Source organism: Sebastes fasciatus, chromosome 15 (genome assembly GCF_043250625.1).
Source record: "Sebastes fasciatus isolate fSebFas1 chromosome 15, fSebFas1.pri, whole genome shotgun sequence".
In the NCBI taxonomy this organism is placed as follows: domain Eukaryota; kingdom Metazoa; phylum Chordata; class Actinopteri; order Perciformes; family Sebastidae; genus Sebastes; species Sebastes fasciatus.
Genome location: NC_133809.1, coordinates 14,827,296 through 14,853,324, shown reverse-complemented (window position 1 = coordinate 14,853,324; position 26,029 = coordinate 14,827,296). Strand labels below are relative to the sequence as shown.

The 26,029-nt window shown below is 40.6% G+C and overlaps 2 protein-coding genes across 2 annotated transcripts; one reads left to right on the top strand and one right to left on the bottom strand.

Moving 5' to 3' along the window:
- The first annotated feature begins 1,654 nt into the window (after window positions 1-1,654).
- Window positions 1,655-7,718, top strand: fam98b (family with sequence similarity 98 member B). The gene is given in 9 exon segments (XM_074661709.1): window positions 1,655-1,716; window positions 2,717-2,788; window positions 2,945-3,093; window positions 4,095-4,223; window positions 4,324-4,499; window positions 4,746-4,826; window positions 4,959-5,075; window positions 5,194-5,361; window positions 5,442-7,718. Coding segments are annotated over 9 exon segments (1,239 nt in total). The 3' UTR covers window positions 5,727-7,718.
- Window positions 7,719-7,816: 98 nt separating this feature from the next.
- Window positions 7,817-25,168, bottom strand: ptpn21 (protein tyrosine phosphatase non-receptor type 21). The gene is made up of 19 exons (XM_074659822.1): window positions 24,981-25,168; window positions 23,514-23,803; window positions 21,407-21,576; window positions 20,816-20,913; window positions 19,480-19,547; window positions 19,292-19,362; window positions 18,886-18,973; window positions 18,629-18,717; window positions 18,071-18,158; window positions 17,653-17,732; window positions 16,170-16,227; window positions 15,901-15,982; window positions 14,244-15,772; window positions 13,280-13,420; window positions 12,073-12,291; window positions 10,850-10,978; window positions 10,526-10,760; window positions 9,973-10,133; window positions 7,817-9,851 (listed from the first exon to the last, which is right to left on the bottom strand). Exons 2-19 carry the CDS (start codon window positions 23,691-23,693, stop codon window positions 9,723-9,725), a joined length of 3,615 nt encoding a protein of 1,204 aa, XP_074515923.1. The 5' UTR covers window positions 23,694-23,803; window positions 24,981-25,168; the 3' UTR covers window positions 7,817-9,722.
- Window positions 25,169-26,029: the final 861 nt, after the last annotated feature.

Below are 26,029 nucleotides of genomic sequence, written 5' to 3'. Positions count from 1 at the left end.
GAAAGGTCGTTCAAGGTTCGTTATTTGTCATTTGTCAATTCATGCAAAGCAGATCACTGGCAATGAAAATCTTTGGTTTCAGGTTCCTTCAACAATGCTCATTAAATATGTAAACATAAAAGGTGAAATCACACAAGCAAAAGTAAAATGATAATTGGACATTTTTTAAAAGGAAAATGATAATTGGAATTTTGTTAATAGTCTGTTTATTGTCAATGCTGTATATATTGCTCCTATTTTTATACTTCCTTCTATTTAAATGGTTCATATTTTGTTACACTTTGTTTAGCTCTTTTTTTTACTGTGTTAGCTGATGCATCTTGTTTTTTGCACTATCCCCTTTGCTGCTGTACACTGCAAACTTCCACACAGCAGGACTAATAAAGGAATATCTTATCTTATCTTATCTTATCTTAATCTAAGGCATAAAATAGTGCAGTTGAAATATAAGGCTTAAATATAAACATAAGTGAGTATAAATTAGCAAATTTGTAATTTTGTTGAAGACAGGTGAAAGGTGAAAGGTCAGGTGTGTGGTGGTGGCTGCATGGTGAATGCATTTAAATAGAAAGGGTGGGCAGGGCTGATCAAAAGGGGCTCAATTACAGTAGAAGCAATGGTAAAATAATAATAAAAAATCATTCCTTACCTTTATGGCCCAAAATAGTTTGTAGTTTCAATAGATAACTAGACAAAAAATGACCAAAAAAAAGGAATTTAGCTACTTGAATCACTGTACAAATATGAATGTAGATTTAACTACTAGTTTAATTACATGTATTTCACTACTCCCCACCAGGGTCTGAAACTAACCGTTTTCCTCAACTGCCACTGTGGCAGGTCACTGAACATTTCTACCGGCCACTCCTTTATTTTGTCTGCCACTTCTGAAACGCTTTAAAATTGTAAACACTGAGTCAGTGGTAACAGACTGTAGAATTATGGAATATATCATGTAACCTTAATGCATGACTATATTTGGTAACACTTCATTTTACAGGTCCGCAAATTTCATGGTAATTAAGTGATAATTAGCAAGTAACCTATTTGAAAATTCTTTGGAATTACTGCCAAATTAACCCCAATATTTACCTCAATTTATCAAAAATGACTTTATTATTAACATGATTTAATAATTCTATGCTAAAATAGTATGTAATCGTTAAAATAGGGCCCTTAGACGCTGCTCTTCATCGGAGGTGGAAAACCAAAAGTAATAGAGGACACTTCTGATCAGCACAAATCTCACCATTGTGTGACTTATTGTCTACACAAATGTAACCTGGTAGCTAATGTCATGATTCAGGGAGTTTTAAAAGACATTTCAAAGAAGTTATTTGCTAATTATTATCTATTGACCAGCAGACATGGACATACAGCATATCAATTAACTTTTTATTCTTTTCCTGGAAATGTATTAAATAAATTACCAGCTATTGAGAAATAGCAGAATTTAATTTTCAATAAATGTATAGGTAAATATTGGGGTAATTTGGCAGTAATTCCGAAGAAATTTCAAATAGGTTACTTGCTAATTATCACCTAATTACCATGAAATTTGTGGACCTGTAAAATGAAGGGTTACCATATATTTAATTTAGGCTTTAGAATTGCTTTTTAAAAATAATATTTCTTAATATAAGGAAAACCTGCCATGGTGGCAGGTGACCTGAAATTTCCACCTGCCACAACCAACATTTACCCTGTATTTGGCAGGTGCTAACTTCATTCCCTGCTGAAAAAATATGTCTGGAGCGGCAAAACATTTGAGCATTGTGATGAAGGTAACACAGTTTATAGCCTAAGTATATAGTATATAAATCTAATGCAGTGAGGGCCAAATGTACTACGGAGTATTAGGGCCACATTGAGGGAAAAAACATCTGAGATTTCCAGAATAAAGTCTTAATATTACGAGAAAAAAAGTTGTAACATTAAGAAAATAAAGTCATAACTTCACAAGAAAAGAAATTGTAATATTACGAGAATAAAGTCATAACTGTACGAGAATAAAAGTCGTAATATTACAAGAATAAAGTCATAATTTACGAGAAAAAAAGTCGTAATATTACGAGAAAAAAGTCGTAACTTTACGAGATAAAAAAGTCGTAATATTACGAGAATATAGTCATAACTTAACGAAGAAAAAAGTCGTAACTTTACGAGATAAAAAAGTCGTAATATTACGAGAATATAGTCATAACTTAAAGAAGAAAAAAGTCGTAACTTTACGAGATAAAAAAGTCGTAATATTACGAGAATAAAGTCATAACTTTACTTGAAAAAAAGAAAATAACAAGTAAAATTACTACTTTATAATATTATGACTTTATTCTCGTAATATTATGAATTCATTCTCGAAATCTCAGATTTATTATTTTTCCTCAATGTGGCCCTAATACTCCATCGTACCATAGACCTACAACAATGATAAATAAAAATGAAATGTAAACAAAAAACAGTTATTATTATTATATATATATTATTATAATTATGAATTTCCATTTTAAAAATCCAATGCAGACCCCTGGACTACTGTAATTGTTATACTTGGGGCGGAACCATTGCGGCGGAACCAAAAGTCTTCAAAGTCGCACGTTTCACTCCGGCTCACGTACGGAGTACACCGGAACTTGCAAGGAAGGAAGCATGAGAGCGCTGCAGAAATGAATGAGTGCAAAACCTGTTCATGTTGACCGTGTTGTCATGTTTTCAGTAGAATAACACATATAAAAGACACAGATTGAGCGATGGAGAGCGACATTCTGGACTCGTTGGAGCAGCTTGGGTAAACTAATCCACTGTTATCATGTTGTGCTGTTATCCTCACAGTCACCGTTATGCTCCTCACTGTGTGTGTTTATAGAAGACACGCGTGGCTGCAGTAGCTGGTTGAAACAACACCTCTTATTGAATGTTTTAATGCCTCATCTCTCTCTCTCAGCTACACCGGTCCTCTGCTGGAGGAGAAGGCGCTGCTGGGAGCCGCAGAAGGAGGCCTGTCCTCACCAGAGTTTGTGGACCTGTGCAGGTGGCTGGCATCCAGCTTAAAGCCTCTGTGTGATCTGGAGGAGAGCATCACTTCCGGTCCAGGTGAGCCACATACATCACATTCACACCATTCTGATGCTCAAAAGGTTAAACAGACTTAACTTTCTCTTAAAGTGCAATTGTCATGAAGAAGAAAGAATAAAGGCACTTTATTGATCCCCGAGGGGAAATTACATTTTTTCACTCTGTTATTTTTACATGTACATAGTACACACAGGACCTATATACATGCATTAATGGAGAGATGTCAGAGCGACGGGGCTGCCCCTGACAGGCGGCCCGAGAAGTTGGGGGTTTGGTGCCCAAGAGGCAAACTGGCATCTCTCCAGCTACCAGTTCACACTCACCCTCCGGTTCCCAAGCCAAGTCCCCATGGACTGAGCTACTGCCGCCCCAAAGCAATAGAGTTGTGATGTCACATGAAAACTCTATTGCATGTGTGCAAAAAGGTAGTAATTCACCCAAAACACTTCATTCATGCTTCAAAACCGTAGTTATTGTGTCAGTCCATTGGCCAATGCCACCAGAAGGAAAAGTTGTTTTGTCATTGTGTGAGCCGTACTGGTCAAAATGTTTAGATTCAACCCTGGAAATGTTTCTTATATACAAATCTCTGTTTTGTTCTAATTTTTCCTTCACACTGATTGCTTACAGTATGCTACTATACCAGAATGTCAGTTTTGTCCAGCTGTATGCTATTGTGTATCGCACTGAGCTTTTTATTCTCATTTCAACAGTAGGTCCAAGTTTACTGGGAAAAGTCAATACTGTAGTAGCTACACAGGAAAAGGATATGCACATTTGTATGTATACGGTAAATATATTAGTGTAGGTAATGTGTTGTTATAAATAGAAAATTCACCTTTGAGCTTTCATGTAAAGTCGTATATAGTGAACAGAAAATTTGACATCCTTGCCCAAAAACAAAACCAGCAACAAGCAGGTGGTTATTGTTCCAAATTGTAGACAAACTGTACTTATTCTTTTGCATAAGTGCCAAACCACGTGCAATTTGCTAGATTTCCTCTCTGTCCTCCCTCCAGACGACATGGACAGCCTCCAGGTGGAGATGAGTGGTTTGCTTAAAGAGCTGCACTCTCCTCACGAAGAAGCCGTTTCAGGGATTCTCAAGGGCAGTGTGCGAACTGCAAAAGATCATCTCAAGTTTGTCTGTATGTAATCAAATCGTGCTCCTTTATTCCAATCGTTGTGCTAAAAGTTCTCCGTGTGGTCAGTAACTTAAGAATATGATTTTTCTGTTTTGTTATTAAGTGTTTCTAAGCTCCGAGCTCCAGGCAGCTCAGATTGTGAGGAGCAGAGGAGTCGCTCACAAACAACAAGAAGAGAGTCCGGTGTGTGAGGAGCTCCTGGCAATCTTTCAAACACTGAACCTACCAGAGCCCAGAGGACAGGACGCAGCGGGAGTTTTCTCTCAAGTCCAAGACAAGGTGGGACTATTTAATGCTGTTAAAGTACACTTATATCAGGGCCACCATATTTACCCTGAGAGTCTTTGTTGTCACTCAAGGCCAATAAAAAGTGTAGTTGTTGTGCATGCTGGTTTGAACATTGTAGTATGGAATAAATATTCCCAACCACGTATTGCATTGTGTTGTTTTAGATATGACAGCTTCATTGTTTTTACTTCCTGTATATTGTGCTTAATGCATTTAATACTTTGTGTGTGATTGTAGGTTGATAAAGTACTTAAAGATCTTCCAAATGGCTCCATTGAAAAGCCAGTATTAAAGAAATCTCTACTCAGTGAACAGTGGGTGAGTAGATGAACTGAAATATGAACTAATATGTCTGTATATATATATATATATGAGTTGCTGTGTGTGATTTGTAACATTTAAAAGTGTGTTCAACTCATTTGGGCTTTTTTTTTTTTTTTATCTCTGCAGGAGAAGTTGCACAACATAAACACAGCTCTGTCCTCAGAGTACGAGTGTCGGCGCAGGATGCTGATCAAACGGCTGGACGTCACAGTTCAGTCATTCGGGTGGTCGGACAGAGCAAAGGCACGTTTAATCGCGTTTGTTTGCCCTCTTTCTCAATCATAAAAAAAAGTCTAAACTGATGACAATTATGGGAGTAAAAGCTGATTTTTATCGTATGTGTGCCTCTGTGGTTTGTCAGGTAAAGGTGGACAGCATGGCGAGGGCCTACCAGCCCAGGAGACACTCTCTGAGGCCGCAGTCCACGGTGGACATGGCTAACCTGCTGGCCGCCAGAGAAGACATCTGCAACGTGGTGAAGACCAGCAGCGGCTCCAGCAGGGAGAAGACGGCGTGTGCAGTCAACAAGGTATAGGAGAACTTTTCCCCCTCTCTCTCTCAGTGAATGATTTGATGCTTTCTTTCTGACACAACATCTCTTATCTACAGATTCTGATGGGGAGAGTCCCGGACAGAGGAGGACGACCCTCAGAGATACAAGCCCCGCCTCCTGAGATGCCACCCTGGCAAAAACGACAAGATGGAGGAGGTGGTTGGGGAGGCCGCGGTGGTGGAAGAGGTGGAGGTGGTGGAAGAGGAGGAGGTGGCTGGGGAGGAGGAGGAGGTGGTGGTGGTGGTGGTGGTGGTGGTGGTTGGGGAGGTGGAGGAGGTGGTGGATGGAACCAAGGAGGACATGGTGGACATGGAGGAAAGAGAGGACGGTACCAGTATTAGTTTTTGCTCGCACATTTTTTTGCGTTGGTATTATTTAAAGTGATCCGGATGTCGTGTTTGACATGAACTCAATTCTGTTTTTTCCCGTGTTTTCTATGGAGGGAGAAAACAAGTTTTTTTTTATGTGATGGCAGTGAAACTCTTCCTCATTTAGATGATGCAAAATGCTTATATTTTTTTTTACTTTTATTAGTGTTTCATTTTGCATTTTTTTTTTTTTTTAAATACCAGTAATACCATGACATCATTACAAGTACTTTTTTTGTACAAGTACAAATGACAAATGATTGAACATCTGCACTGGGCCATAATACTGTAACTGTGTCTCAAGTCCATACTAATTCTAAGGAGGATTTTAGTATGTATTGTTTTCACACAGTTAAAGTGACTGTTTTAAGTACGCTTAATTTAGTCAGTAAGGGTACTAAAAAAAAACTTTATTTTTGAGCGTGTTGTTGAAAGACCCTATTCTCCCACAATGCAATGCACAATAGGAATAGAGGACTGTTCCAAATCGCATACTTTTTAAAAAACTTTTAGTACATACTGCAGCTGCCCTTATAGAGTACGTACTGTTGCATGGAGTATGCATACAATTGGGGCATACTACTTCGTCATAACATTGCATCTTGACCCTCTTGCTCATATAGCCGCTGCGGAGAGGATTGTGGGTCAGAATAAACAGAAAAGCATGCTGGCTTGCATTCTGCAAAATGCAACCGCATGTACTAGGACATCCTGGTATTTTTGGCATACTGCGTATTAGGACATACTAAATCTTTTTCTGGCATACTAAATAGTATGGTAGTATAGTATGGGTATTGGAACGCACAATGAGTGGCTGCGTCCGAAATTGCATACTATCCACTACATACTCAATATGTGTACTATTGTTCAACATACTTAAGTGTGAATAAACAGTAGTATGTATCTTTTCGGACGCACTGAGCAGTTGTGTTTACGTCGTCACTTCCTGAGAGCCTCCTTGCCGGTTGGAGACGCGAGACCTGTGCCAACCTCATGTGACCAAAACAACGGTGTGTGAGAATCAGTCTGAATTAATTTAAATTATATATATTAAAGTTAGCAAAGAGAAATCTTATACTTACTTAAATTGAAGCGTTATTGACATTACAGAGCTGTCCGTCAACGTCTGTTAGGAACCATGTCACTAACGCATTGCATTGTGGGATATTTATGCCCCTGTAGTGTCCATATTTCACCGGAAATAGTATGCAATTGGCGTTCTATTGGTTTCATACTAAGGTTTCGGGACATACAGAAAAATCTCACATACTGTTCTAAGCGTACTAAATGGCATGTTAAGTGTGGAATTTCGGGCGCAAATTTGTGTGTTGTTGAAAGACGCTATTCTCCCACAATGCAATGCACAATGGAAACGTTGAAGCTGCTCACAACTGGAAAACATTAAAATAAATTAAAAAAAAACTTACTATTCAAATTTTGGAAAAGAATAGTTCACTGGTAAAGTAAGTAGATTTCTTTCATACTAAGACTACAGATGAGTATATACTGTATACAATTAGTTGGTAGTGTGGAATTGAGACACAGCTTGCATTTTTGTCAAGGTCGAGAGGACCTAAACACTACATACTTTTCTTTCCAGCATAAAATACGAGTTGGTTACTGTAAACATTTTGTCCTTCATGTAACTGAAGTGTTAGAGGGATTTAAACATGGAGTGAAGGATGTTGAAGAAGATGTCTGCAGAAAGTAGACAAGCGATCTTTGCGTAACTAAAGAGGTGTCGGTGTGCACCTTGAAGACTGAAACCACTGCTACCTGTCGAAAAATGAGCTGAGGACACGAAGAAGATTGGACTCAGGATAAGAGACTCTTTTAAAATCCGTATTTTACAGTTTGGACTGAAAAATATCAGCTCTCGCCTCATTTCCTTGAAGATTCTGTACCAGCTGTGATCTATTGTCACATCTGAATTTATTTAATAAAGACCTCTTCCAATAATGTAAACTCCTTATGTTGATCTAACAGCTACTGAACTAGTGCAACCAAACATGGAGAGCTACTTCCCACCACAAGGTGGCATCATAGATTGATGTAAACTGAAATTTTATTTCCAAATATTTATTCTTGGCTGAAAAGATTTTCTACACTCGTTTTTGTTTTTTTCCAATGGCATACCATTTTTTTTTTTCAATAGATACAGTTTATACATAGTTTGTACAATAACCAATATTCATAAAAGCAGAATTTTACATTGTGTACATTATGAACAACATACCTGTACATGGGCAAAACAGTTACACCTTGGCCACAAAAATCACTTTTCAGTCTCCACACTAAGACTCAATCAGTATCTTAAAACCAAAAAACACAAAACCTGAAGCAAATTCATACGGGCTTTTAAAAAGATCCAGTTAAAACACATCTCAGTTAAGATGCATGTTTCTCCAGTTAAATTAGATCACAGCCCACGCGTCCAGACACAAACAACAAAAACATCAGGGTAAGACAAATGAGGGATTAACAATCACTTCACTTTGGCCACATTATAAATTAAGTTGGCGCCTTGAATTGATAATATATATAGGCAAAATATTTCAAATTAACATTGTTAAAAAGACTTCATGTAAACTTTGCCATGCCTGTGAGCATTGTTTGTAAATACGTCCTGTAGCTGCAGCAGGAAATTAAAGTGTTCATTAATAGTCATTTGTAACAGCAGAAAGTGTCCACACATGGACATTTCTCACTGGAGGGAAAACTTCTAAATGCTGTCAAATGACCTCACTTCCCAATTGGTATGTACTAAATAATGACACAGTGACAAACCTTAAGGGGTCTGAGCCAAATTCAAGAATCATCATGATCACTATTGATATGAATCATTGTGCTTCATGCAGGGATGTTTCTCAAATGACTGGATTGGCATTAATAAAACACATCACTGCAATCAAACGAGCATTAAATGACACTGAATGAGAACACTTCAATTTCCTTCTTACTATGCAAAAATAGTCTTTTCAACTTTACAAGGTAGATTTAGGCACTTTGTCTTGACAAAATATTTTTAAAGTACTTTGATTTTGCTCAAATACAGCACTCCAGATTTGATAAAAAAAAAAGTATAAAATTTCCAGTTTTACTGTCGACTCAAAAACCTGCCGTCTTTCTTAGCTCATAAGCTAAAATGTATTTCTGGAACCTGTGCAATGTGTTCGTACTTCGCATCAATCCAGTGTTTAACAAAGACCAATCCCTCTTTGTGCACAGAGAATATACATTTGTGTTCTTAGCAGGTGTTTTTGTTGTGGATGATGTTCAGTGGGGCTTTTTTAACATGAAAGTTACTCATACCAAATAGCACAGCTGAATCACATTAGCGTCATTCTGTTGAATATAAATCTATATTCTTAAGTTAAATGCAGGGACAAACCCCCCCTGTCTGTACCACCACAGGCCACATGATAAAGTTAAAATCCATCTGGGCTCCGTAATGATATTTTTCTTCATTCCTACAGAAATGTCCTTCATTACCAGAACCAATAGTTACCAAACAGCAATCCAAAACATTTAATTAAAAAGTGACCTTTGTCAAATGAAAATGCAACTGTTTTTGTTTTTTTATACATATCCATAATAAAGTTTTTTTTCAATGCAGCTTAACATTGGTTCATTATGTACAGCAAAAGTACTGTAAAAGTGCTGGGCTTTATTAAGCATGTAAAAAATAATATATATAATACTGTTTAGAGGCAGGTCATAAGTCTTTATGCTCCTTTGTGTGGTATCGCTTCTTTCTTGTATATCCACACATCATTCCTTCAGCCTTGCCTAATTTAATACTTCACCAAACACGAGGTCCGCCACATACCGACCGCTACGATGAACAGATTCACACAGCGGCTGCATCGTCACAGTGCAGTTTGGCATAAACCTGGAGCGAACTCCATCCTACTATCACCTGTGATGGCGGCGTACACCGGGGGGGACGAAGACGGGCCACTTGTGTGCTCATATAAGCCTGGAGTTGCGGAGGTACTGGATGATGACCTTGTAGATGAAGGTGTACTGAGACAAGGTCTGAACCATTATCATTCTCTGACTGCGCAGCTTGAACAGGTATTTTGGGACATCCAGCGTCTGAAATAAGACATCTTTTTTAGTTTGATGGCAAAGCAAAACCAGGAAAATATACACAAGCTGAGGTCATAACTTGGAAGAAGCTGTAGTGCAGAGGTTTTATTTCAAGTGAGGACGTTACCTCATTGTGCTCCAGACAGGCTATCATGATCTCAGACAGGATGACCACACCGGTCCGTCCCACTCCAGCGCTGCAGTGGACCAGCACAGGTAGGTTGGTGTTCTTTGGGTCACTGATGCTGTTCGTGTGTCTCCTCACAGACTGGATCTCCTCCAGGTAGGCTGGAAAAAAGACAAGACTTCGAGATTTAATTAGGTACACAATAATATGAATATTGAGAGATTTGGAATATTTACTAGGGCTGTCGATCAATTCAATATTTAACATGATTTTACATAGTTAATCGCGATTAATAGCACATTTTTTATCTGTTCAAAATATACCTTGAGGGGAGATTTGTCAAGTGTTTAATACTCTTATCAACATGGGAGTGGATAAATATGCTGCAATGGATCATCTTCACTAGTTATCTTAATTTCCTGATCTAGTATCGTGTGGAATGAATGTTGCCATCAATGCAAAACATAAATCAGACGTTCAGTCTTCCACGTAGATATCTGATCATGAAAGCATGATGACCATAAAAGGATAGACGGATACAGATCCCACTCACTGAGGAAGCCTTTCAAGTCCTCAGGACACCCGTGGTCAGGCCAGTCTGTGTACTGCAGGTGCCAGACAGTCCTCTCTTGGCCCGTCAGGAGGTGTTTGATCTTCAGCCCCGTTGTGGCGTAGCAGCCGGACTCTGTGCGGAACCGTGTTGTGATCTTGAAACGGCCGTACGTCACCGTGTTGTGTCGTGAGCCGAGTCGGGGCCAATACCGGAAGCTCTTTTCTCGGCCGCTCTCCTGAAGGAAGCAGATGACGAACAAAAAGGTAAGTCTGGGTAATGATGAGGAATGACTAATGTGGAGCAGTAAATATGAAATCGACGCACCTCTTCGGCGGTGACCATGGCGATGATAGAGACACCCTGTTCCCACACCATCTGCCAGAAGTCTGGACACGTGTTCGACAGGGGACCCTGCGAGGCAATGTAGCTCCACTCCTGACAACCTACTGACATCTAATAGGACGGGAGACAAGATTATTGTAAAGTCACAGGAGCTCAGTAATTCTTCTAAAAACTGAGATTTAGAAAGAGAAAGAGCAGCAGTAGAGAACTTCTATTGTGTCAGAGACTTAATAATGAAGGAGTGAATGTGACTAAGCAACACCCCTGTATGAGTAGCATGTCTTCTACTCATGAGCAGCTGGATGTCTGGTTATCAGGGCGGATGATAGACGCAATCTAGTAGATGACGGCAGTTATTGAAAGCACGAACAGTACATGTAGGTGTCCTCGTAAAAGCCTTCAATTTGACTTTAATCCATTTTAAATACATACCCATCTGTGTTTATTATCTATACCAACCAGTTACGCCAGTTACTACGAGCATCAATACGGCTGAAATTCACCAGTTAACACGGTTAGCAGACACTGAGTCACTACGACTTGCCACCGCAGCAATGACGGCGCTGCTGGATAGCGGAATACACAAAGCAGCCGCTGGATTCGTCTATAATGTCTTCGGAGGAATAATAATGCACAACTTCAGTTATTATGGGAATAATTGCACTAATTAATTTAATCTGACTCTCTCAATTGCTGAATTTGAAGAAGGCCATTCTTATTTCAAAGTGCTTCCATTGTTTTGAAATGTCAGTGATGAACTGATGGTGTTTTGCTGCATGTCAAAATCTGTGTTAACTCAAGAGGCAGACAGATGTGAACAGCTGTTCCATCCAAACAAACTAAACCAGACAGGATCTCAAATCAAGAAGACAGTTGGCAATTAATTAAATCACTGTTAACTCACTAAGTCTAAAGTAAAACTATAGTCAAAACATCTGGTTTATCACTAAGGGAACTCTATAGAAAATATGGGAATACAACAGGAGTTTTCCCTTAGTGTATTCAGGAGGCTCTAACATGGTTTTCCCTTTGTGGTGCATATTGGATTTTGTCATTATTGCCCAACCCCAATAGATCAGAGAAAAACTGCATTTTCAGCAAAACTGAGTCTTGACCTTACTGTCTGGGTGTGTCGGTGCTTTATCTTGATGATGAAACAACATCATGTACAAGAGATAAGTATTACGCATCTCTGCATAACTTACTTTAATATGTGACGCATTGATGTATCCTGTGTTGTTCTCTTTAGTGGGAACCAGCTCCACTCGGGTGTCGTCGTAAGGCAGGACGTCCTGGAAGCGGTTTTTGTCTCCGCTCTCTGGCAGCAGGGCGACAGTGCATTCCCCTGCTGGACGACGCTTCGGGATGCTCTCGTACTCTTTCAACAGCTCTCCCCGCTCCATATGCTGCTCCAGCAATTTACACTAAGACATACACAAACAAGGACACAGTAAATACATCAGTACCATGGATAATGCAGTCCTGGATCTTAAACAAGTTAACCTCATTTTGACTTCCTTAGCCCAAATCTATTTAATTTGATAAGTACATAAATGATGTGGTGAGATGCACAGTATCATTCCCAGATCTTTGGTCAAAATTGAATCAGCAGTGATACTTTGCATGACACATAAACAAATTTGGATTAACAATTATTATGAGGGACTCTGATACACAACCGGCAGCTCGTTTGTGCTTTACTTTCTATTAGAGTAGTTTTACTTTCTATTAATGTAGTTTTACTTTCTATAACTGCAGACATTTTCGTGCTTGCCATAAGAGGCAAGACTTGTCAAACCTGTAAAAACTGGAAATATGTAGCACCACTAGTTATTTTTGACAGTGTCAAAACACCAAAATGAGATGTATTATTATCGTTTTGACAAAATTTGATGTGCAGTAGCTACATTTTGTACATGATGAATAGATGGATGACATAAGGAGATGGATTCATACAATAAATAAAAGGAGCATGCAAACAACTACCGTGTGTAAAAGTGAACACTCAATGAACTACTAGTTTGTGTACTGAAATAAACTACATCTTTGGTTGATAATTCTTGTGTGTACGAGACATTTGGGAATCTATTGTATGCTCACAGATAACAAAACATAAACAGTGACAACTGTATTTTCACTAGCAAAGCAACAAGCATCAAGATTAACAAGGCTGACTAGTTCAACTGTACGTTAACGTCTGGAACAGGAATATTGACTAAGACTTTCTTCCAATGTAACCTACATAACAAGGCCTCACCTACCGAGAGCTTAATAACACCCACACAACCATGGACAAGTCATTACCAATACACAAGCAACATGTAACAAATCTCATATGCTCTCATATTTGCTTTACAAACCCTTCTGTCAAGAAGCAAATCACTGACAAAATCAAAGACTAAAGCGTCCTACCCTCTCGTCATTAGAGAATCTTTCAGGCTCATCCTTGATCTCTTCGTGCATTGGCTGCCTGGAAACTGACAGGCCATTGAGCTGGGCCACCTTCAGAGGGCCCATCTTCTTCACCTCTGACCTGGCTCCTTTCTTCATGCCCTGGTGTGACAACAGAACGGAGACTGATTAAAAAGTGAGGATGATTGTGTGTGAGCCTCGCAGTAAGTATACAAGAGGGGAGGGACAGCGCAGCCTCGCCTGGTGTTTGCTGAGTGAATGTCACCTATCCGGTTTTCCAAGGTAGTCCAACCACATTCTTTCTTTCAATACGTGTCAGAGTGAGCTTGTTTGCGTCACTCAAAGCTAGCCACTGAAACTACCTCTCTTACAGTGTGCGTGCATACTCATGTGATCTTGATATGAGGCAATAGACATGTCATGCTACTGAGAAAAAAACAAGTGCCTACAACCCACTATTATAGAAAATAATAACATGTACTTTATTAATCCCTCGAGAGCATCTCGGTGCCCAGGAGGCGAACTAGCACTTCTTCAGCTACCAGTCCACACTTGGTCCATGCGGGGACTTGAACCGACTACCCTCCAGTTCCCAAGCCAAGTCTGCACGGACTGAGCTACTGCTGTGTCTGGACAAGACACAGGGAGCAGTTCTTTGGTGGAGCTGGGTTCTCTGAGGTATTACAGCGCAACTACAGAGCAATATAAAGCTGGAGTGTGACTGAATGTTGTGCATGTATGTTAATAAATTACAGTAAAGCTGCTCAAAAAGCTGAAAACATTAACCAGCTGCTAAATCATCAATCTTTCTTTCTTGAACATTTAAAGACAAACATCTAGACATCTTTAGATAGGAAAAATATGATATCTCTCAGAGATATCATGGAGAAATATCTCCATTTCAAAATGTTAATTAACTACTGCACTATGCTAATAATGTAATGTAACTGGGAGTAGGACTCACCGGAGGTGGCAAACCTTCTACTGTTTTCTTCCCAGGAGGCACATCAGACACAGGCCTCTTCTTGAAGTCTTTTTTAGTCTTCTGCTTGGCCTGGCCGCTCAGGTCTCCCTCAGAGACCGAGGGCATAATCCTGGGCTGGCGTAAATCGGACCGCATGTACAGAGGCTCACCCTCCTGGATCAGGTGGTGAACCTTGTAAGTCAAAGAGCTGGCTATAGAGGGGTCAAGAGAGGAGCCTATGGGATATGCTGGAGGCGGCTCTATGGGTGTCTGTTGCTGAGGCGTCAGAGAAGAGAGAGATGTCAAGCTGCGGTGCTGTTGTGACGCCTGCTCAGGACCAGCCGCTGCTACTACATCCTGAGAGAGTGGAGTGTGACGTCCACTGTCGTCCTCAAACTCCTCTTCTTCGCCGCTACTGTGAACCAGCATGGTGGCATCTGAAAGGGACTTTTTGTGTCCATACTGCACGTCCTCCTTTATGCCACCCCTGTCCGCTGTCTTTGTACGTTCCAAAAACACGTTGAGCTGAGAGCCCTGAGAGCGACCGCCGCGCAGCGCCGGAGGGGGCGTGGCAGCTTCAGCCGCCGAAGAAGACACGGTCCGCTCTTTGACCCTTATCCCCTCGAAACTGTGTGCTAATCCAGCGATCTCAATGGAGTTCCGCTTCTGAGCGTGGTATGGGTGTCTCTGTGGGGGTCCGTAGTAAAGAGGCTCCGACACTTCCTGTAAAGAGTGGGCGACAGGCAGGCTGTCCTCTTGGAAAGTCTGGACAGAGTGATGCACACGCCTCGTGATGATCAAGTCTGGGTTGCTGCTGCTGACATACAGGTGACGCGACAGGTCAGGTGTGCTGTTGGCAGGCCGAGGGTGGGCGTATGGGTAGGGTGGAGGTGGTCGGTACACGTGTGTTCTCATGATGTTAGGGGCTGGATACTCCTGTGCCTGTTGTAACTGGACGTTAGTGAGCTCCGGGACACTAACGGCCCCCACTACGGGCCTCCTCTCTGTGGGGTAGGGGTATGGAGAGGGGCTGTGGAAGCTCGAGCCGAGATGGAAGGGATAATGATAGTGTTGGGCTGCTCCGCCATGCTCCCCCCTGATCTCTGGCTGGCTGTAAACTAGAGGGTCTGGTCTGCTGTAGGCGTACGAGTTTCCAATGTTCAGGTTTCTCATGGAGTGGCTCTGCCGGTGCTCTTGAGACAAAAGCATCCCTCCTCCTGCTCCCCGGTTCTGCTGACGCATCACCGTCTCATAATCGGGAGTGGCGCGGTAGGAAGGGGGGATGAGAGCGCTGTGGCGATGCGAGGGGACATAATCCGGCCTGGTGATGTCACTAGTGATAGAGGGGTTGGAGGACATGGGCGAGGGCTGATGGTAGTGCTGGGGATTGGTTAGAGAGCTGGTGCTGTGGGCGCTGTACACACTGCCGTTACGTAAACGCCCTCCGCTGCTGTATTCCTGAGGAGAGCAGTCCAGGCTGGTCTGGGAGTGGTAGTAATAACCGTTCTGACTGTTCATGTACAGGTTGTCTGTGGGAGAACAAATAAAAAAGACATCCTAAAATGAGCAATGGATTGTAATTACAAAACAATGCAACATTAAAATTGAGCTCATTTTCAGGTTCCTAGTTGCAAGCCACTCTCTATGTAACGGTTACCTTGTGATGATGTGTAAGGCTCTGTGAAATGACCATTGTAGTGCATCTGTGGAGGGGGCATCATGTAGGCCTGAGGCTTTGGCTGTAAAGCAACAAGAGGGATTCAGTTACGGCTCATATGATCCAAACACTGTCCGAGAGCAAAGAATTAAATATAACTGTGTGGTGATGCACCCCTAGATAAAGATGTGAATATACATCATGTGATGCAATACAAGCCAGGAAATCAAAATTTGAAAAGTGAAAAAATGAGTGAGCATGGGCATTACCAGAGATATTCTAGTAGAGGATCTTCGTCTGACTGGGTTGACGACTGGCTGGGTTTGGCTGGTGGGAAAAGAAACGTTGGTCAAAAAACGTTGACCTAACCCAATAGTGCTACTACTAACAATGCTTCTTCCAATACCTTACTTTGCCATTTTGTCATTTAACTTTGAGAAAGCACACACAGCAAGGTGCAGACTTCTCCAGTACACCATGCAACATTTCTGCTGAAGCACACCAGCAAGCACGGTGTAATGGAGAAGGGTTGTGCGATGTCTTTTTAATTTTGATTGACTTGCATTTAACAAAACTCAGAAAGCTTCTCCATGTTAAATCTTGTCTTAAAGGAACAGTGTGTAGGATCTGGCGGTATCTAGTGGTGAGGTTGCAGATTATAACTTCTCCTATGTGACAAGCGTGTATGAGGGCTACGGTGGCTGATGAGGAAACGCAGATGGCCCTCTCTAGAGCCAGTTTTTGTAAGAGTAGAGTGCTTAGAGTGTGTGTGTGTGTGTGTGTGTACGTGGGAAGTGAGTGGTGAAGCAAGAGAGAGAGCACGACGGCGACGGGAGCGAGTAACATTATCGACTCCGGCCCAAGTAGGAAAAAATTAACAGTGATTGGTTTGTCCGTTCTGGGCTACTGTAGAAACATGGCGGTGCAACATGGCGGACTCCGTCGAGAGTTTCCGCAGATATAAATGGCTCATTCTAAAGTAATGAAAAAACACAAGGTGATTATACACTAAATAAAACATACTTATTAATATTATATTCCATTTCTGCCAATAGATCCCCCTAATTGTTACACACTGGTCCTTTAACACATGGAGCCAAACAAAAACTAAATAAAACTTTAACTACTTCTAAAATAAGAAAATTTTGATCTGGAAATATCTGATCAAAGCAAAAGTAAATGAGTTACTGTGACAGATACTGAACAACAGATTGTAATTCAAAGATTTAAAATGATTTCATTTCAGTGATTATGATCCCCTTTAGCTTCATCAAAACAGAAGCTATTCTTTCTCTGGTCAAATCACACACAACAATAAATAATAAACCAAATATATTATTTCCTTTTACATGGGTGAAAAGTCACTACATGCTTCACAACCCACGGCCCATTACATATATACAGTAGAGAGTCTGTTCACTTTGGCACAGTTGGCAAAACAACCAGGAAGGGATGGGTGTTGGCACCTGCTTGATAACCACACTGTAGGCGGTGGCTGATAGTGTTGCTCACCCCTTATTAGAAGGCAGAGAGGGACGAGAGAGCATTGGAAAGCGAGGAAAGGATAGATTGAGAAGGGACTTCTGGGAGCCCTCAGAAGGCAGGGGGTCACACTCCTCTCTGAAGAGAGAGGAGGAGAGGAGGATAGAGGTGAGGCTACACCAAAGAGGAGACACATGCACGAGACGACAAGGAACAAAGAGACAGGAAATAGGCTAGACATGTAAAAAAAACAAAAAACAAAACACTTACAGGCTACTCTTGTTAATCTTATAAAACTTGAGCCTGGCCAGACACATCCGGCACACATATTTGGAGGTTTCCATGTCTTCCTACAAACAGAAAGAAGAAAAATCATTAGATGCTGAGACAATTAGTACAGAGGTGGCGTTTGCTCAGTTATCTCAAAGCCATTCCTGTGTGCCCTCAAATACTTCTACATTGAGTTTCGGCTAATGGTATGTGACTTTATGACCAACACATGCGCAACATATCCAAACAACCCCAGTGACAGCCACACCCATTGAAAAAACATAGGTACATTGTTCAGACTGGCTGATGGTAAGCTCCAGGACGACGGCAATTTCTAATTTTGCTAAATCTAATTAGAGGCTGAAATGTCCCAGGGGATGGGTAGAGAAGAGAGGTTGCAACGGCAGCAGAGACTTACAGTCTGGAACTGGACACTCTCCTCTCTGTTGGCGAGCTCCAGGACAAAGAAGGACCTGTTGTGACTCATGTTGTTAATTTCATTCCACCTACATAGCCAATTTAAGCAGAGAGAAAGAGGGGGAAAAACACATGATGTCACGGCGGTCACAAAACCATGAAGCATTTTTAAAAGGGGCTGTGGCACTGCTTTAACAACGCGTAATAAAAACTATACCCGTGGGAGTCAAAAAGGTATCTAGCACTCATAATGGTATGTACTGTAGGTAGATACAATGTACACTTACTCACTAGACTGAGAGATAATGCTCCCACAGACCGTATCAGTTAATATCTACCTGACTCATTTCCTCTAGGGCCACATTCAGGTCTAGAAAGCATTAAGGAACATTAAAGGAGACAACCTCACCTATAAAGAACTTTGAGCTGTGCCACAAATCTCAATCTATACTGACATACAATTACTGCTCAGTCACAATTTATCAGACAAAGCTTTTATATTCCGATCATATTTCAGGACTTTCAGGAATTGCTTTAATAATCAAAAGACTAAACTTACCTATATAAAAGAATCGGCCTGCCATTTTTATGCTTTACAAAGATGCCATCGAGGCAGGATCCCATGGAAACATCTGTGCCTGTACTGTCCTATTTTGATGAAAGGGGAGGATAAAGACCAGAACAGAGCAGTCAGCAGAACAGTCTTTTAGGTGAAAGAATCCAGACAGACAATACGCAGCTTATGAGTACAGATTCTAGTAAGATCAACGTCATGCTTCTTCAACGTTTAGATTGCAGGCTGGACTTAAAACCTACCTTGGCTTGATAGCTTTCCTGGCCATAGCCTTCCATTTTCTCCACCTCCTGCATGTACAACATCTCTGCCTCTGGGGCTGACAAACCCCTGAAAAAGACAAAAACGGCAACAAAAATACAACCGTCAAAACCCACTGAACCTACATAAAACAACAAGACAGGAAAACTAACAAGCAAAGCAATGCATAAACTTATGGTATAGTCATTCAAAAAAGTCATTGTGCAATCCAGTTTGATGGCTTATATGTGGCCTTGATGAGATTATACATTAATCCAGATGATGACAGATAATAAAAAGGCAATTAGATTAGCGATAGATTGCCTAGATAGATGCAAAAGAACTGCGTTTGTCTGTTGATCCACACACAGAACAGGCCGACTGATGCTGAGAACACCTGCTGCTCACCTGAAGGACTGATAATGAAGAGCCACTTTCTGAGTGGCCTCTTCCAGCACTCGCTCATCCTGGATCCAGTCCTGCAAAGACAAGAGTCGGGATTGATACAATGCTGGTATTAAAAAAAACAAATGAACACAGGACAGATGCAACATTTTTCATTTTGCATGTTGACCATAAAAAAATAAAATGCTTACAATAGGGAACAGCGCAAACTTCTGGAGGAACTCCTGGGAATCATATCGATTGAAGTCTCCAAAGTCAGCTGTGGACACAAAAAGACACTAAATGAGTCAAGGCATACTCTGCATGAAACTGCTCTCTGAATAAACTATTACATGTACATTTCTGCATTTAGCACAAGTCAAAATAAAGAATTGCTGGTGTAATGCCTTTTGGAAAGCTGCAATGCACGATGACAAGACAAACTAATTTTAGGAGAGGAGGGGCCCGTTTGGTAAGAAAGGGAATTGCTTCAGCGTCTGACAACGTAGAGATCCAAAACTGTTACCAGCTTCAGGCTGCCTGCTGGCAACATTCACAACTATGTTGGGTATCCCAGGCATCAGCACTGCTCAAAAGCTACAACTGCCCTTCACACCAAAATATCCTAGCCAGAGAGAGAAAATGGGAACAGCACATTTACAGCACAAATGCAAAGTTTGCATGGCAACTCAAGCAGTGACTAAGGGAACTTGCAATATGATTCTATGGGCTTTTCTTCAAATGCACACATTGCATGCTGTCCAGTTATTTGAACATGGCTGCAGCAGTAAGTGATCTCAGCAGCTCTGCTATGCTAACACCCAGCCCAGTAAGTTGCAGTGCCTGATATAACTTTGCCAGCAGCGTTTGAGATTCTTCTGGCTGGGCAGAAGTTGGAGGACGAGTTCACATTCACACACAAACACACATCTGACAATTTTAACAGGCTAATTTAGGTTTAATGGTGCTTGTTAAGTGCTGTATATTACAAGAATCATGAAAATGTTCTTATAAACCCTTGGATAAGTGATTGAAAAGGTTTGAAAAACTACTGTAAGCCGCAGACACAGAGTATCAAAACGAAATGTGGTTCGCAACACAAATTCAACCTATAGTCCCTTTTTTCCTAGCTGTGCTTTGAGAAGAAACTGAGTTCTGGATGCAAAAACTATTTTTCTCCTGCAATGATGGAGATTAAAAGGTAACTGTTTGAGATTCACTAGGCTTATTGGAGTTTATTATATCCCTAACTCTGTCAAACTTACAGGGTTTGGGAAAAAAAAAATAACTGGCACAAGCCTCCTGTCCAGAAAGCATTGAAAATAATTTTAATGCTTCCAGTACAACAATTTTGTAGATGGGGGGGAAGTTTTGTATTTCAGCAGCCGATATCACAATTTATGGACAATTGCTGTGTAATTGCACCAGTAATTACTTTGCCTGGGACTTAAAGATGTCACTTCAATCAGATTTATGCCAAGAAACACCATGCTTTTCAAACTGATTGACTGTTTTTGTTGCACGGCTAGTATAGTACATCCATATTACCTTGCACTGCCAGGCTAGCTAAACGAATAGCTTGTTCTAGTGAGCATGAGATCCTGCCCTCCAGAACATCCTTCTTCAGTTGTAGGTAATACTGATATCTGTGGAGAAAGAGAGGGTTACTTATGAGTGGAGAATAGACAAGCAGCCAACAACCAAATAGGACAACTTTGTTTAGGTTTGCAGAAACAGCTGAAAAGTCATCACAGAGCAAACCTTCTCAAATGCAGCTGTATTCAAATAACTTGATAACATACACAACATAATATTGATTCATATTTGATCAGCGCTGCCTAGTTTGACCGTTCGGTCAGAGTTCGCGAGTGGTTGATAGCCGGCTATCATAGACAGCAGACCTCAGATCAGCCCCGACTGCTTTATTTCCTGCGGTCTGTGAAATCTGGGTAAGAAGACATCACTCTAAACTGGCATCTGGGTCAGGGGCTAAAAACAAAAACTCAGTTGCACTAAACTTTGCTTGGCGCAAATTTCATAACTAAAATGTATAACCTTTTGACTGCTATTTCTGAAGATAAATAGTCACTAAGCTAATAAGCTGAGACAAGACACCTCATGTCACTGATAGAACATCACCTTGTAATCTCCTGTTGCAGCTGGGTGACACTGGGTATGTAAAACACGACTCCAAAGTAAACGGTGGGCTCCAGCCCGTACTTGTCCAGCTGCTTTTTCAGCGGCTTCTCCAAGTCGATCCATCTCTGCTGGTTCTGCTTGTTGAAGTACCACAGGCTGAAGTATGTTATCTAACAAGCAAAGAAAGCAGGCACAAACATTACACCCAAACATTACACCCAAACGACGCTGTGATCAAGGAAACTCTAAGACGACTTGTATATCTTGCAACCACAATTTCGGTTTTTATTATCTGTCGTAAACTAGAAGGAATGCACACTTACCAAAATATATTACATATTAAACTTTAACGATATTGTGTGACTGCTTGAGATCAGTATCTCCAGTTTTGTCACTTAGTGCACAAATCTGCAGGTCTTCTCCTAATTGTCTACATAACATTCAAAACATACGTAGACCTGAAAACTCAATCATTACAAACTTCTCTAGATTTATAGGCTGTTGGCACTCCCTGTTTAGTCTTGTGACTGCCTGAACATCTCACAATGAACACTGGTAAGAGAAGTAACCTCTAGGTTTGCTGTTTATTTAAGACAATTTAGCTGAAAGAGGCCTATTGTGATTTGATTTGCAGCCACTCTCAAACCACAACCAGAAAAAAACTATTTTTTATTTCATAATCAGGTGAAATAATAATGACCTGGAGCAGAGAAATAACACATAAAACATAAATTAGGGCATCTAATTTCTTTGAAGGTTGCCTGCAGTACAGTGCAGCGGTTGAGGTGTGACAGTGAACTTTGGTTGTTTGATCATTGAAAACAAATATCGGTACTAGTCTTAGTAAAAAAAAAATCTCATTCCTAAATCAATTATCCTGCATAACCTTTCTACCACAGACTGACTGAGGACCACATGATTGCATGAACAACCTCTGTGACATCAAAAGCAAACAATACGGTTATCACCCTATGCATACAAGAAAAAACTGTTAACGAGGGTGGAGGCCTGTCAGTAGCAAATGAAGCCTTGCTACATTATGCAGCAAAATAACAGTTCAGACTAGGCCAGATCGCCTGTATATTCAGCGGTTTTTACTGTTGATTTGCAGTGCAACTGGAAATGACAGCATCTCTTTCAGCTCATGACCAACAGGTGGTTTTCACTGTGTGACCATAGTGACCAAATGCAGTCATGAAGCTCAGTACATTATTCAACCCTGACTCACTGAACTACTCCCTGACCATGTTGTCAATGCTCTGTGAGAGCTGGCACTTCTGTTTGAATGAAAATGTCAAAACATGTATAATATGTTTGATAATCTGTGTCTAAGTTGGTTACATACATGTAATATTAGGGCTGTCAAAGTAAACGCGATAATAACGCAAAATCAAGGCTAAATAACGCTCCAAACTTGCTTGAAAAACTGTCGTGGCCATTTTCAAAGGGGTCCCTTAACTTCTGACCTCAAGATATGTGAATGAAAATGTGTTCTACAGGTACCCACGAGTCTCCCCTTTACAGACATGCCCACTTTATAATAATCACATACAGTTTGGGGCAAGTCATAGTCATAGTTATGATTTGAGCATATTTTTTTTATGTTAAATGCAGAACCTGTGAGGGTTTCTGGACAAAAATTGTCATCGCTTTGTGTTGTTAATTGATTTCCTATAATAAATATATACATACGTTTGCATAAAGCAGCACATTTGCCCACTCCCATGTTGATGAGAGTATTAAATACTTGACAAATCTCCCTTTAAAGTACATTTTGAACAGATAAAAAATGGGCGATTAATTTGCAATTACTCATGGACAATCATGCGATTAAATCACAATTAAATATTTTAATCAATTGACAGTCCTAGTAGTAATTAATGTAGAGAATGCAATTGACACATTCCTAAATCATGTCATAAACAGGACAGAGATGTGATGAGTAAACAATGATGAACTGGTTATTTCAGTTTTCTGTTGTCAAGCTTAATAGTTCCTTCTAAGAATGTGACCAAAAGACAACCTTGAACTTGTGGTGAGTTAAAAAAAATAAGGTCTATAAGAGAGAACAATCAGCACTTGTATTGCATGAAAAACACATACATACCTCTCTTAACTCAAGTCTCTGAGCAACTGCCTCCAAACATTCCTGCCCGGTGCTCTCCACTGAAAGTGTAAACTCAACAAACTCTCCATTGAGCAGCTGAATCCGAGTGACAAGACAGCTCTTGCTTGAAACTGTATACCTTCGAGTCCTTTTGAGTTTTAAGCCAAATGGCAAGGGCATGTTTTCACACTTCTTTCAAGAGGGTGGTGGTCTTCACTTCAGTCCAGAGAAACTATCCTCCTTGCTGTGCCCCTCTGATTCATCATCATCATCATCATCAACAGACAGATCTGGGGAAAAAACACAAGAAACCTCTTAATACATCTCCAAAACACCACAACTCACAAGAAAGTCTAGTGTAGAATCACAAACTTGGAAAAGGGGGGGATGCAATTTTAATTTCCTAATTTATTTCGAACATGTAGAATAAAAAAAATAAAATAAGAAATAAAGAAAAAGAATGATCAGTGGACAGTCATAAACAAGTAGTATTTACATACAATGAAAAGCATAAGAAAAATAAATTGTCAGCACTTGATGCCTTGATTTACATATTCACTTCTCCATAAGTCAATTATTAATGATTAACCAGCTTCCTTATTGAGCCATACATATACTCTAATTCAATTTTAACTATAATTATTATTATTTATAATTATTCTAACTATAATTATTACCTTTAATCTGTTTCATACAGAAATATAAATACTGTTATAATTATCCTTTATCAAAATATACATTTGTTATCAGTCCAGAATACCAATTCATTACTTATAATATAACTTAATCACAATACCAATTCGTTACTTACATATTTATCTAAATCATATTGACTATCACAACTTTAGTGACCATACTCATCACTAAGCAATATGTTAGGATACTTTTATATAATCCTCACACCCAGTCTGTCACCCTGAGACCAGACAAACATCTTAATCTTTAAGTAATCCTCTTAAATGCTGCACATTTTGCTTTAAATTAACTTGCTACCAGTGTTTCCATTTCTCTAAAAGTTAACACTGAGGAAAATAAATAAAAGAAAATATATAGAGACTTGCAGCATTTTGCATTAGGCTACTTTACCTGTGTAATAAACATTGTTTATAATACATTTTTAAGCTATTTAAAGAGTTTAGATTAATCCCCTTCCAGTGAATAGTCTGATCCCAAACATTGACAAGAGCTACCTGATTCAAAACGCAGCTAACTAACTTCACTACATCAATGTATTACTTTATCTACGTTATAACTTAACTAAACACAGCGTTACTTAACTTTAAAGAAGTTTGTTCACACTATTTGACACTAACTAGCTACTTTTCATTTCTACCTTTAATACATGCTTAACTTTAAACCGTAACAACTAGCGGTAAATTAGCTTAGCATATGTTCCAGCGAGTAGACGGCACCCTGTTCGGAAGCTGACGTCGCCGGTAAATATTTTGGGGAAAAAAAAAACGTTACCGTTAAACCCCCCAGATGCTTTGATGAGTAGCCCAACTCTAGGATTCGGTCCTGAGGTTATTCCGCCACATCAAAGTCAATGGGATAACTCCACGTTTGAGATATTTATCGGATATTACAGGCAACTCATGAGTCTAGTAGTTTGTTTGTGGTTCAAAACTAACGTAGCACCTCCATGCCTCTTGGTTCTAGTGATGTGTGGGTCGCGAACGAGCCGGTTCAAAGAGCCGGCTCTTGTAATCGAACGATAAGAGCCGGCTCCCGTCCGAGAGCCGTTTTTTTCTTTTTTTTTTCTTTAAAGGGACTATTTGTAACTTTCAGAAATGCTTCTTAACAGCGACACCTGTGGCCGTGAAATCAACGAAAGTCAGCGTCGGGCTCGCGCTTGCTCGCTCTAAATATACCTGAACGAGCATCGCTCAAAACAGTGAGGCGACACACGTCAGCTAAAAGCACAATATCACTCTATATTTCAGCTGCTTGACAGTAATGTTAGCTGACCAGACGAAGGTCTCTCCATGAACATGATTTAGATCTGATGCTAGTGTTGGCTTTTCCTGCCTAAGTGCAGGCTGAAGCAGCGGAGCTCTGCAGCATGTCTCCCTGCTCTCTCCGCCCGCAGCCGGAGAGAGCAGAGGAGACACCGGCACCCGGTCGGTAACGAGAGGGTAACGTAACTATCTGAAGAGCTCCGTCACTTCACAAGACACGGGAAAGCTCTGTTGGTCCGGAGGAACTGCAGCATTTATTTCTGCACAAACGTCCCCTGTGCATTCACTAGATATTCTCAGAGCTAAACTAACTCTTCTGCAGTGTGGAGTGAGCGCGCGTTCACGTCTAGAGGTGGAGCGAGACAGCGAGGACGCGCGCGCATTCTGAGTGAAGGAGAGCAGGCGGCGGAGACGAGGCTCCAGCCACACGCGAGCGCGCATATGCGAACGCGCATGTGTGACGACCCGCTACATTATACGCTTAAAAAGTTACAAATAGTGAGGACTGTTTGTAGCTTTTTACATGTATAAATCTACCGGGTTGGTTTCCCATGCGCG

Bases quoted from the DNA above. Each gene is read 5' to 3' on its own strand.
- ptpn21 (XM_074659822.1), bottom strand. From the start codon at position 23,693: ATGCCCTTGCCATTTGGCTTAAAACTCAAAAGGACTCGAAGGTATACA. The intron at 18,718-18,885 runs GTAGGTTTTAAG...TCATCAAAATAG, and splicing joins AGGAAAGCTATCAAGCCAAG to GACAGTACAGGCACAGATGT. The intron at 17,733-18,070 runs GTAAGTCTCTGC...TTCTGTTTGTAG, and splicing joins AGAGTGTCCAGTTCCAGACT to GAAGACATGGAAACCTCCAA.